The 13,540-nt window shown below is 33.8% G+C and overlaps 1 protein-coding gene across 3 annotated transcripts; it reads left to right on the forward strand.

Moving 5' to 3' along the window:
• Positions 1-5,937: 5,937 nt before the first annotated feature.
• Positions 5,938-13,001, forward strand: LOC110915960. 3 transcript variants are annotated; one of them, XM_022160713.2, is made up of 9 exons: positions 5,938-6,059; positions 10,055-10,424; positions 11,063-11,096; positions 11,205-11,414; positions 11,488-11,577; positions 11,672-11,737; positions 11,824-11,915; positions 12,520-12,567; positions 12,673-13,001. In XM_022160713.2, exons 2-9 carry the CDS (start codon positions 10,084-10,086, stop codon positions 12,788-12,790), a joined length of 999 nt encoding a protein of 332 aa, XP_022016405.1. In that variant the 5' UTR covers positions 5,938-6,059; positions 10,055-10,083; the 3' UTR covers positions 12,791-13,001. The 3 variants fall into 3 exon arrangements, with proteins under 3 accessions (XP_022016405.1, XP_022016403.1, XP_022016404.1); XM_022160711.2 differs by lacking the exon at positions 5,938-6,059 and adding an exon at positions 6,172-6,450; XM_022160712.2 differs by lacking the exon at positions 5,938-6,059 and adding an exon at positions 9,638-9,844.
• Positions 13,002-13,540: the final 539 nt, after the last annotated feature.

The following is a 13,540-nucleotide window of genomic DNA, read 5'->3' on the forward strand; positions in this document are numbered from 1 at the left end:
TGTTTTAAACATATCTAATGCCACTACTTTCATATGGGAGTCGATCGGACGATTATAAATTTGTTTAGAATGATGTTTTAGACATATCTAAGGCTATGCGGTATGGTGATGGACCATCCTTGGAGGATGATCCGCCACGTAAGCGCCACGTAGATCGGGTATGAGGATGAGACAAAGAGGATGGAGATAAGGAAATGGAGAATAGGCCTAAAATATATATGTATATGTGTTGTATGTATATATGTGTGTGAGAGGGGGAGGCCTGTCCTAGGCGTCTCAACCCCGACGATGGCGACAAAGGAGGCACGGCGACGGAGGGCATGAAATGGAGATGGGGAACGGCGTCTCAACTCCGACGTTGCTGGACGGTCCCCATACCGTCCAGCCTAATGCCACTACTTTCATATGGGAGTCGAATTTGTAGCATGTGGTGTGTTTTTTATTGGATACGAATCCAAAACGAAGCTTGTGATTTTGGATTTGACATATAAAGGTTGTGGTTAGTTTTTGTTGAACCCATAACAGTTTTAATTAAAATATTAGTAAGAGGGTAACCTAATGAATTCATGAGTTGGCTTGTTTATTGTTTATTCGTTTTTCTGTATGAAGCGATTTAACAAGTGTTCGCGTTTTCTGATTTTCTTAGTAATTTTTTTTGTTAAACTAGTTGTGTCTGTGTCAACTTATTAATACACGAGTCATGATCAAGTAGAAGGTGATTGACATGATTAATAATTCGTGTTAGGTTATGATTAAAGTAAGATTTAAATGTGTGTTAGGTTCAAAATGCGAATACATGATTAACATAGTAGACATACTATATATACAACTATGTGTTGTGATTAAGGGTGTGAATTTCTGACACGGAAAACACGACATAAACTTAAAACAAAGTTTGTAGGTTTGGGTTTAGTCTAAACAAGTTAGGGTCAGTTTTCAGGTTAAACTCCGCGAACCCGTTTAACTAAACAGGTCGGGTTCGTGTCAACCTGGACGGGTTTGTGGGTTTGGATTTACATATAACCCATGTATATTATATTATATTTTTACAATGTGTTTTATGTCATAAATTTAATTAGTTAGGTATTTTATGTCATATTATAACTTAATAGAGAAATTGATATAAGTTGTTATAATTAAAATGCAATTGTTGTATATACATTTGTTTTTTTTTTCGTAGTATAATACTAATTTTAATATATTAATTTAAGAAAAAAAAATGTATATAAAACGATTCGTTTAGCACCCCTAGTTATGATGAATGTGAAATGTGGAAGAAGAAAAAAAACATGCCACATAGGCGGTGGGGGGTTTCACCTTTTACACCCAAGAACATATGTCATGTTGTAGGAATGTGAAATTTGACAATGCGAGCAATATAAAATTGAAAAAAGAAATGATGAGATTAATTTATTTACATATTATTTGTTAATTAAAAGATACAAATTAAACTAAACCTCAAGCTTCATGCCTACATATTCCTTCATGCCCGAGCCCTTGCGCCCTTATGGGGTGGTGTTCACACCCATTATTGCGACTATGGCTGGCTTCACGCCCCATGTTCCTTTCAAGGATTTGTGTCCTATAATGAACAATCATGTATAATTATAAGTAGATTAGAATGCTTCTCACAAGAAGATGGACTTAAAACCAAAAGCTGTGTCTTATAATTCTTGAATATTGAAACATGTCAATTATTTTAGAACTCAATTTTAATTTATTTTGTTTGAATTTCATTTATTTTGGTCTTTCATTTTCGCTTGGGTTAAATGGTTTGAATCAATATTGTAAACATCGGTTTATGTGGCTGAGTACTTGGTACTCGATACTCGGTACTCGGTAGGCTATCAATACGACATCAACTTGGTCTACATTACCCAGAATCAATGAAACTCAAAACTAGTCGGTCCAACTCGAAGCTAATTGGTTTAACTCGGAGTTAGTCAGCCCAACTTTGTCAAGGCGGGTCTTCGATGTCTTTCACTGGTTTTTGTTATTTTTCACTGATTCTTGTTGGATCTCCATTGTTCTCACGAAGATACCTTAGAAGACGAGAACGAAATGACTATTGTATCTATAATACTAAAGAATAAATATCATTTCATTGGTTTCCATGATCATCTTTGCCTTTACCCTCAACCTAGTGGTTTGAGTCAGCAGGGATACAATCCTAAAGGGTTGGAATATTGAAAGACAATTAAGTTAGTTATTAACGCGAAAAGTGGTAGGCCCCTCTTTTGAAGGTGACGTTACCCTCGGCTAAGTGGTTTGAGTCAGCAAGGATACAATCCCAAGAAGCCGGTTTAAGGTGTTAATAGTAGTTTACATATGAGGGGTTCAAGCTATTCGCACCCCCGCCATCCAATACCGTTGGCCATTGAAGGAGGTCCTAGTAAGCTTGAACCAGGTCCTCGCAGGATCTATACACTGAACGAGACAAAAACTTTACCAAACCACCCTCCTAACCCCCTTCCAGGTAGTTAACGTACTTTATATAGATCGTAAAGACACAAATGATGACATCATTTACTTTATATAGACAGTAAAGCAACCTCAAGACATCATGAAGAAATGGTAAAGACAATTCACCTTCAACATAAGAAACTAATTATTAAAGTCATTAATACAAACCCAATTAAAAAGTGCCGAAAGATTAAAAATCAAAAGTAATACATTAAAAACTTGTCTTCACCAAGTGATGTAAGAGGCTTAGCCAAACATAGCCTTTGATTGGCAAGAACTCTTACGATCAATCTTGGATCCCGAGACTACTACACACTCTAAAGATGGATGATGGATGATGGTGGTGGGTGTTAGTGTTGTAGTGGTGGTGGAATGGCAAAGTGGGAGAGTAGTGGTTTGCCAAGGGATGCCTTTCAAGTGAACCAAGCACCCCCTTTTATAGCCAGAACAAAGTCTTTCTACCTCCTTTTGGATGATTAAGTTCCTCTCCGGTGCAAATTTTCTTCTTTTTGATGAATAGGCTTGAAAGAATTATCTATACCAAGTTTATGTGTTATGATATCCTTAGAAATATCTGTCATATCCCCATGCTTCCAAGAAAATGTGCATATTCTGGCATTCAAGAACTCTGTCAATTCTTGCTCAATATCCTTAGGGATATTAGTTCCTACAATCGAGGTTGTCTGAGTCCAGGGACACTTGTTTGACATCTTACTCCCTTGCTTCCAGGATATCATGTGCTCGGTTCTTTAATTGTTATCCATGTTGGGATTTTGATGAGGATTTCATAGAGGATATGTAACACTCCTTTGCTTCTTGCTGGTCACTCTCGATCTTCACCACTCCCCAAGGAGTTGGTAACTTCACGCATTGATGGTAGGTTGAAGGTACAACCTTCATATCATGTATCCACGGTCTACCTAGTATAATATTATAACAAGACAAAGTATCAATAACACAAAATCTTTGTATAGAGTTTACCCCCTCGATGTATACTGGCAGTTTGATTTCCCCAACAGTATTCTTAGCCTCGCCACTGAATCTAACCAACACCGAGGATTTTGAGATGATTTCTGAGTCTTGAATGTTCATCCTCCTCAGACCTTCAAGCTGAATGATATTTACTAGCTTCCACCATCCACTAGGATCATACACATAAAATGGTTAGCAATAACAGAGTAATCACCAGTCCATCATGGTGAGTATCCTGAACGTTCTCCCGGTCTTCTTTCTCAAAGGTGATTACTTCGTTGTGAGACAGAGTCATTGTCCATGTTGGTATTTATCCCTTTTCTGTCTTTGACTCCTTAGTGTGTCTCTTAGCTGCAGAATAGGATGTACCACACATGTCGGACCTTCCGAATATGAAATTAATTACCTTAGCGTCCGGTTGTGGAGATGTCGCTCGTTTAGAATTCCTATCGATATCCTGAGCTCTATCCATCTTCTTTTCCAGCAACTCCTTCAAGTGGCCTGTACTTAAGAGATAGCTAATCTCCTTCCTTAGAGCAATGCACTCTTCGGTATTATGCTCAAAGTCCTCATGGTATGCACACCATTTAGACATATTCTTCCAAGCAGAACCTCTGTCATTCTTTCTTGCCCATCTAGTCTTGTCCCCCAAGTCTTTCATGGCATACAATAAACCTGAAATATCAGTAATAAAACAGCAATCTGTTAGTTTAGGATAATCTTCATCATCCTCATCCTCTACAACATTTACCCTTTTGTTATCAAATTTAGTATAAGGTTTTCCTCTGTAGGATTTTGATGTTCTGATTTTCTATTTGGGATTTCGTAGTTGGCCGATGCATCTATTCTTTGCTGAATTTTCTTATCATCTTCCAACCCAATAAATCGTAAAGCCTTGTTCCTAACCTCATCACGATTTCTACAAGGATTCATAACAAGGTCCCGAAAAAACATAGTCTTTTTGCAAACCCATTTTAAATGCTTGTATAGTTTTAGCAACATCTAAGTTCGAGATATCTAGTGATTCCCGACCAAATTTGTTAACATAATCTCTCAAGGATTCATCAGCTCCTTGTGTGACCCTGTACAAATCGCTAGTTCCCATTTTAAAGACACTGCTTCCTTATCCCTGACTTGTACGAATGCTTCTGCGTCAATCCACTTGGAAAAGTAGTCCGTCATTGCTAACATAAAAACCTTTCTTCATGGAGCTAGCCTTCAGTAGTTTCCCAATTATAATACAGATGAAGTATTATACTACTATGGAGCATGCATATTTTCTTGTTCAATTGGATTTGATATGTGTCAATTTGGTAGGTAGTTAGTTGAAAGGAATTTTAGTTGTTAAATCAGTTGGTCTGTGAATAAGCTGGTTAGTGAGTCAAGTTGAAGTGTGTTAGCGTAATAAGTTATTGGACTCATATTGTTTTGGGTTTTCTCTTAGCTCGATTAGCTAGAATAGTTTTCCTATTTATTGTTTAGTCTTTTTTTTTTTTTTGTTTTTTTTGTAACTTTTCCTTTTCCTTAACAATAAACTCTAGCCACATTCTCTGTACTTTGTATATTATTGCTAGTTTACAAGTCAGTTTGTCCAAGACCGTCTTGAAATTGATTCTAACCCAAAGGTCTATGATAGTACTAATGTAACACCTAGTTTAATCACCTTAGAATTGGTGGTGTATGCTAGGAGAGCTTCTCATGTGTTCTCTATACACTTAGCAATCATAACTCTTTATAAAAAAAAAAAATAGATTAACTAGGGTGAATAAAGGGTGCTTATAGAGTTATAGGTTCATTTTGGTCTACTCATTTATGAAACGAGTAAATTTAGATTTACAAATTATATAGCAGGTCAATTTCGATCACTGTTATAAACTTGCTAATTTAAAATAGTTACACATGGGCTAGCACCACCCACCACCATTGTTGTGCCACCACCTACTAGACGCTACCGCTGACACCACTGTCATTCATCCCTACTAGCCACCATAAAAGAAAATATGGCATGTGAACCCGTTTTGATACTTTTTTTCCTCATATAACGACCCATTTCAAGGTTAGCCCAGTTTGATCGGAATTCGTTTTAACTTGAACCAAATTGACACCTTTTAAAACGGTCGGTTTTACTCTAACATAGTTTGACGCGTTACCCGAGAATCTTTTTATAAGTGGGTAACTACCGAAGAATACAGTCATCACAAGACGGTATTTTCTTGCAATTGTTTCACAAGGGTGACTTATTCGTCTTAAAGCGTGTGCACCGGCTAAGTCATCTGAGAAGTACGAGGTAACATAGTGGATGAGAACTCGCCCCTACCACGGGTGACATCTTGTTGTAGTTTTTTTTTATACACAAAGGTTTTCCATTAAAATACCAAAACAACATATTACAAACAAATGGGAATGTAAACGGACAACAAACTGCACCGCAACCCCTTTTGTTGTAGTCAAATCAATAAATGTAGAAATGACCCTACCTCAGGCAACCTCTCAGGGGTTCTCAAATCATCTGGCTAGTTCATAGTGCACTCGTTTTAAAACTATGAAATCGCCCTTGGTAACAATTGCAAGAAAATATGTTCAATATTTTTTACGATTCGGTATGTTGTGTTGGTCTACCTAAGGTTGGTTGGCGCCTCGTGTTCTTTTTTCGCTTAATCAGAGACATCCAATTATTTATTTGTGTAATTATACTTATAGTATGTTAAGTTAAGTACTTATGTAGCTAGTCTGGTACACTGCACAAAACATATGAGCTGATTACCAAACTGTTTGTCCTTCCTACAATATACACTTGATAGAGCTATTTAGTGTTCATCCCATGTGTGGTGTTCCATTCATTTACTCCACTTTTAGGAATTTACCCATCATGTATAACATAAACATAAATGTTAACATACCAAAAGTTGGTGTTATAAATTCGTGAATTACTCGCGCCATTTGCATTAAGGACCTTTCTGTGTTCATCTGCTCTTAGATTAACAGCATTCATGACACTCACCATGAATTTCAAAGGTATGTCCCTATACTCTTTTATGTTTCTCGTCATTGATCAGAACCGAAATCTTTATAAGTTTGTCTTTGTAAATTTTTTTCCGACCTGAGATTGCAACCAAAGTTGTCGAAATTACAGTTCAAACTGAAACTTTCATGGTAGGTTTGGGCCGTTTGTGTGTGTGTGTTTGGGGGGGGGGGGGTATCCTAGCTCATGAATGTTGCATGAGTTTATTTTCTGAAAAGCAGAAGTTAATCAAAACAACTAGGAATAAACAGGTGTCGGGTCCTGATTGGTCTAACCATGGTTTTATGATCCATGTGGGTTCCGGGTCGGGTCACCTGATTTTGGTGGTTGTTTGGGGAAAAAGATGAAGAAATATGTGAAACAAATGAGGGTATGATAGAAAAATGGTTCAAAATTTAAGAATTATTTGTGGTGTTATTTGCGTTTTAGATTCATGCATTATGTGTTTTCTAGATGTATAAATTAAAGATCACACTAGTCTTCACATTCCTTTGCATGCAAATGAGATGATCCACTGAATCCCTGTGCCCCCACAACCCATGCAGCAGAAGTACATGTACTATAAAAGTTATTATAATAATAATAATAATAATAATAATAATAATAATAATAATAATAATAATAATAATAATAATAATTATCATTATCATTATTATTATTATTATTATTATTATTATTATTACTTCTACTACTATTATTATTATTATTATTATTATTATTATTTTTAACTGGTGTCACGTTAGTTAGGTGCTAGTTTTAGAACAACAATAGTAGTGGCGGATCTAAAAAATCGTTATTGGGGTAACGTTTCATAAAAGGGTAACGAAATCGGAAAAAAACGCCAATTTTTCCAAAATTTACACTACCGCCGAAGCGTCAAAAGGTAGCGGGGCTACCCTTATTATAAGGTAGGTCCGCCCCTTATAATACCTAGTTAACTATAATAGCACAAAATCATGAAACCTTTGTGCTCCCTGAACTCGCTCGGATGTACTGTTAATTTTTATGTTTCGTATTGTCTCACCTATATTTTTACCTAAATTTTAAGGTTAGAAAATCATAATGTATACAACATAGTGTATAGTATTATATTTTACAGTATTACATAGACCATACAATACATATACATGTAAGACTATTAGCCTTCTTTGGTATTTTATTAGGTATTCTGATAGTTATCTTTGATGTAACATCTTTGATGGATATGGGTTGGGCCTTATAAGTCCATTCCTATGGTTATGATGGCCCAAAATCTTTGTTTGTTTATGTTGAACGGCAAGAGGCCCATACCCTTTATGATCTATAATAATACTTATAAAATTGATTTATGTATTGAAAAATATGAATAAATAAATAAAAGTACAAAACATCAAAGAATTACTAATGGTGATAGGTTTTAAATTTTAATACTGTAAAAATCATTATATGTTGGCTTAGTAAGACCGAAGTATAGCGGTACAACTATAAGTTTAAATTACCTGGAGCTATTTTTTAATAAAGCTGGATTTAAGCCGAGCCTAGATAAACTCTATACAAGCTCTATATACCGAGTTCAGTTAGAATTGCATGACTAAACGGACATATGATTTTATGTAATATATATAATATGAATATAAAAGTTTTAAAGCCATTAAAAAGTAATTTAAACAGGATATTAAAGTTATGGTTGAAAAAAAGTATACCCATCTAAATAAAAATGATAGCATGTCATAATTGTACCAAAACAATGATTAAAGATGGATTATTTGGTGATCAATCAATTAAGCACAAGACTTTTGCCTATAAGTTACAGTGGTTCCCTTCCACTTAGAAGAATTCTAGGTTATATTTGAAGTCAAAGTTAAATAATGTTGTCCTTTTCCATTTTTACTGTTTATTTAAGTTATGTTTTCTATGTTTCTAATAATAAATCTGCATATTGAATTTTATTAGTAGAACTGTAGAAGTACTTAACATATCCTATAATCTTAGATAATTAAACAATTAGTTATTGAACTTAAAATGGTTGATTGTGACTATGTAGAAGTCAAGGAGTCATGATTCAAGACCCTTCTTCATGTTTTAACCTTTAAATAATCAACTTGTTTATTGAAAGTTCTAATAATTGTATTTAAATCACTTACTCATTACATATTATTCAAATGTTTAAATTTCAGGTTACATCTATCTTGCTAACTTTCAATCAAAAAAAAAAAAAAAAAAAAAAAACGGAAAAGAAAAAAAAGAAACATATAACTCTTTAACAATTGAATCTTACACATAGTTGTTAATAGCGACAAATAGCGAGGCACCTATATGTTACATAGTGAATAGCGATAAAAAGCGATACACTAGAAAAAAAAGATTAAGAATTTTATATATATTATATCAAAATACCCTGGTATATATGTTATTTTACATGTATATTTAACAAAAATCTAAAATTCAGCTATTTTATAGCTATATTTAATTGTTATTTATATAAATAAAGAAAAGTGTGACTATTCTCGCTATCTATCGCTACAACCCTACTATCGACACTATACCTATACGCTATGTGGCATGCTATATATAGTGATCACTACAATCACTATTGATAACTACGATCTTACATCTATGTATCATTCGGTATGGTGGGGAAAATACCATCTAGGATGATGAGTTCTTAAGAGGGGCGTTTGTAACACATTAGACAAATTGTATATTGGCCATGGATAAAAGAGATATTATGCTCATAAGGAATGGCTAACCTTAATGAGATGAGAATTTCATAATTAACTGTCGGGTGAAAATCATGCTATGACGTGTGACCTCTTGACACATGTAAAGTCAAAATTTTCAGTATACTAAAACAAACAATATTAATAGGTATAAATAGTCTGGTGTTGCAAAACTAAACTAAATATTTGTTTAAATATTATACAAAGTACTGAATAAAGATTTTGCATTATAACAAATTTGGTTAGTTTTTACAAAATCAAGATATGAGTAAAGTAGCATATCAAAATCCAACACAAAATCCACATACAAAAGCATTCTGATAATGGGCCCCTCACCCTCTCTTCACTTTCATACAAGACCTCAGATGACAAACACCCCTCTATGAAAAAAGATTAAAATAATTGCATGGGAGAAGCATATATTTTTATTGAGATTGTGACATAATAAGACCACACAAAACAAAGCTCTCAGTTCCCTAAACCTGCTCATATAAAACACCTTGAAAGTTGAAAGCTTATGCTCCAAGCACATCTGTTTATTCATTTTTAAATTTTTTCAAAATCCTAAAAGAGGGTATATTGTACACTTTTTAAATCTATATAAATATTTATATAAATACAAAAAATTATCTGAACCAAAGAAGCAAAGCATCTCTTTGTTCTTGCACACATCTTCTTGCTTTCTCTTGTAAGTATCTCATCTTACCTTTGCTTGCAGTTAACAACTTGACATCTTTCCATCTCTTTCAATTGTTTTAATTTCTTATATCTAATCCAAATCTTTTAGTGGAAATTCAGTTTTAAAATTTGGAATCTTTTGTTAATTGTAATGCCTCATTTCAACCATTAATGAACCTCAAATTATTATCTTTGGTAACCAAAATGGATTTCTTGACAGGAGGGTCAAAGAACAGTTGGCAGCCTGTGATGGGTGCTGATACAACCACCACAAGCTACTGGTTAAACTGGAGAGTGTTGTTATGTTGTGTATGGATCTTAACAGCAATGGGTGTGGCTTCATATCTCATAACAAAATATGAAAGACCCTTCAATGGAAAATCAAGAAACAGAAGTGATTATGATGATGATGATGAAGATGAATATGATGGTGGTGTGTTGTATGATGATGAAGTTTGGAAACCATGTTTGAAAGGAATACATCCAGCTTGGTTGATGACTTACAGAATATTTGCTTTTGTTGTGCTCTTGATTTTAATTACCCTTAATGCTGTTGTTGATGGAGGTAGCATATTTTACTACTACACACAGTAAGTTTTTTTTTTTTTTTTTTTTTTTTTTTTTTTTTTTTTTTTTTTTTTTGTCTTCATGCATTATTATTCATCATGAAAGCAATCTTTATTTTCCACTTGATTTTCAAGAATCTTTGTTGGGTATTAGATTCTTTCTACATCCAAGAAAGCTGCAATTTACCAATTTACCCATGTTACTAATACAAAATTACTGAATAGTTTAACTAAATTTAGTAACTTTTTTTTTTACTGAATAGTTTAACTAAATTTAGTAACTTTTTTTTTTAAGTTTAATATCAAGAAACTAATACAAAAATTACTGGCCATTCAAAAAAAAAAAAAAAAAAAATACAAAAATTACTGAATAGTTTAACTAAATTTGATAACTTTTTAAAAGTTAAATATCAAGAAAGCTGCAAGTTCCTCAATTTACCAATTATCCATGTCACTAACACAAATTTACTGAATAGTTTAGCTAAATTTGATAACTTTTACTGAATAATTTAACTAAATTTGATAACTTTTCAAAAGTTAATATCAGAGTGGCTTTATTCTGATTCCTCAACTTCATGATATATTTTTTTTTTTAAATTTATGTTTTCTTTTAAATCATGGTTCTGAAATTTACTTTGTGTTCTTTTGGGTTGTGATTACAGATGGACTTTTACATTGATTACCATATATTTTGGGGTATGTTTGTTTCTCTTTATCTTTCTTTATTAAAGCTGTTATTTTTTTTTTATTTTTTTTAATATTAAGTTTTTTGAATTTGTTTTGTTGGTGTGTTTCTTTGCACAGATTGGATCTTTGTTGTCAATTTATGGATGCTGCCAAAATCACAACAAAGTTGGTGGTGACAGAAGTGAAGAACAAGATGAAGAACAACAGGCTGCAGGAGCTGAAATTACCAATTTGCCCAATGCCGCAAAGTACGTGGGCCCCATCGATCGTACGCGTCCTCGTCAAGTTGCTGGCTTTTGGGGTTACGTTTTTCAGATCATGTTTCAGGTAAAAATACCCGAAACATGAACGAAAAAATTATAAAATAAAAAAACATTTATAGAAATATTTTATTTTTCAGATGCAAGCAGGTGCTGTTGTGCTTACAGACTTAGTTTTCTGGTTTATCATAGTACCGTTTCTTGCGATTAAAGATTATAATATGAACTTTGTAAGTTTGATCCACTGTTCAACCCTTTTGTTCAATCGGTTCAAATTTTATTTTTATCGAGTTTTTTTATTTTGTTTTTGTGTATTATACGCAGTTCATTATCAATATGCACTCCGTCAATGCTGTGTTTTTGCTTGGTGACACTGCTTTGAACAGCTTGGTAAGATCATCATCAACTGTTTTCGGGTTCGGGTATTATAAGTTTTTATATCTAGTTATGTTCTTAATAAAGTTTGTTAATTTCAGCGATTCCCATGGTTTCGAATTGCATACTTTGTTCTTTGGACGTGCGTTTTTGTTGTCTTCCAGTGGGTCGTTCACGCGTGCATAGCACTTTGGTAAATCATCACTCTTTCTGTTCCTTAAGCCTAACAAAACGGGTGGGTCGGGTCTGGTAGGGTGATGGGTTCGGGTCATAACAGGCCAATAATAAAAGGTTTAAATTGGCCTGGGTCAGAATGGGCCGGAAAAAAAAGGTTGAGATTGGTTCGGGTCAAATAGGCTCGGGTTAAAACAGGTCGATTTAGATAAAAATATCAAACGACCAAAAGTATCAAAAATGTAATCAGAAAATTTGTTATAAAATCCATTTAACTTCTGAAAATTACTATAAGAGTAAATTACGTTTTTCGTCCTTGTGGTTTGTCAAAAATCACTATTTCAGTCGATTAGTTTAAAAATTGCCAAAACAGTCCTTGTGGTTTCACTTTCGTAACTATTACAGTCCACCCTCCCTAACGCCATCCAGTTATTCTGTTAGTTTATTTGAAATGACCATAATGCCCCTGTTACTAAAATTAAAATAAATAAAGAGTTAGTTACGTTTTTCGTCCCTGTGGCTTGTTAAAATAACCATTACAGTACCAATACTTTCACAACACAATATGAACATGTTGTGTGTGTTTACATCATTAATCATGTGAATATAATGATCTTTAACAGGTGGCCGTATCCTTTTCTTGATCTTGCATCATCATTCTCTCCTTTATGGTATGTTTAATGCTCTCACACAAGAACACACAGTGAAGGTGTTGTGTGTGTTTCCATCAAAAACTTGCATTCTAATTTCTAAACCTTTGATATATACATATGCAGGTACTTAGCAGTGGCGTTACTACACGTACCATGTTACGGAATTTTTGTTCTAGTGATAAAACTGAAGCATTTTCTCTTGTTGAAATGGTTTCCTGATTCGACCCGATACGTTTTATGATCTATCCAAGTCTCAAAGCGGGCCCACAGGGGCCGAGACGATGGCTACATACCCTAGAGATTGACTGAACACCGCGATTTTCTTGTGAAACTGATAAAATGTTAGAATGTTAATAGCATTTCTAGAATGTTTGGAATATAATTGTTTGCTGTAACTGTAACGAGCTTAGAGCGTTATAAAAAGCATGTTTCTTGAGTGTTTTTATTTTTTATACCGACTAGTTTTTTTTTATGATTTATAATATGTACATTGGATCTGCGGGTCAAAAAGATATTGGACCCTCCTTTCAAAAAAAAAAATTCCTTTCAAAAAAAAAAAGATATTGGACCCGAATTGGTCACTTTACACTTTTCTGACCCATATGTTTTTGAGCCAAGAACACATTCAAATAGTTCAAGTACCCCAACTATTATAGAGCTTTTTAAGTCATGTAATTCAACTTGTATCATCATTGTTTCATAAGTTGAGTTTCTAAAGGTTTATGGTACAAGTTATGTTAACCAAACTGAACTCAAATTATAAAAAAAGTTTCTATAATGGTAAATAGTTCGTGTTTTATTGTGTCACTGACAATTTCAAATTAACCTGTTAACCATCTTTTATTTTATTTTAGGGTTATTGGGTTTTAATAATCCAAAGTTTCACTAGTTGGCCGATAATAATCCCAACTTCAAAAATTCCCTCTAATAATCTCAACTTGTAAGATGTTGGCCCACATCGATCCTTTTCTAACTGGGTTATACCCAGTTA

The sequence above is a fragment of the Helianthus annuus genome, chromosome 16 (assembly GCF_002127325.2).
Source record: "Helianthus annuus cultivar XRQ/B chromosome 16, HanXRQr2.0-SUNRISE, whole genome shotgun sequence".
Lineage (NCBI taxonomy): Eukaryota > Viridiplantae > Streptophyta > Magnoliopsida > Asterales > Asteraceae > Helianthus > Helianthus annuus.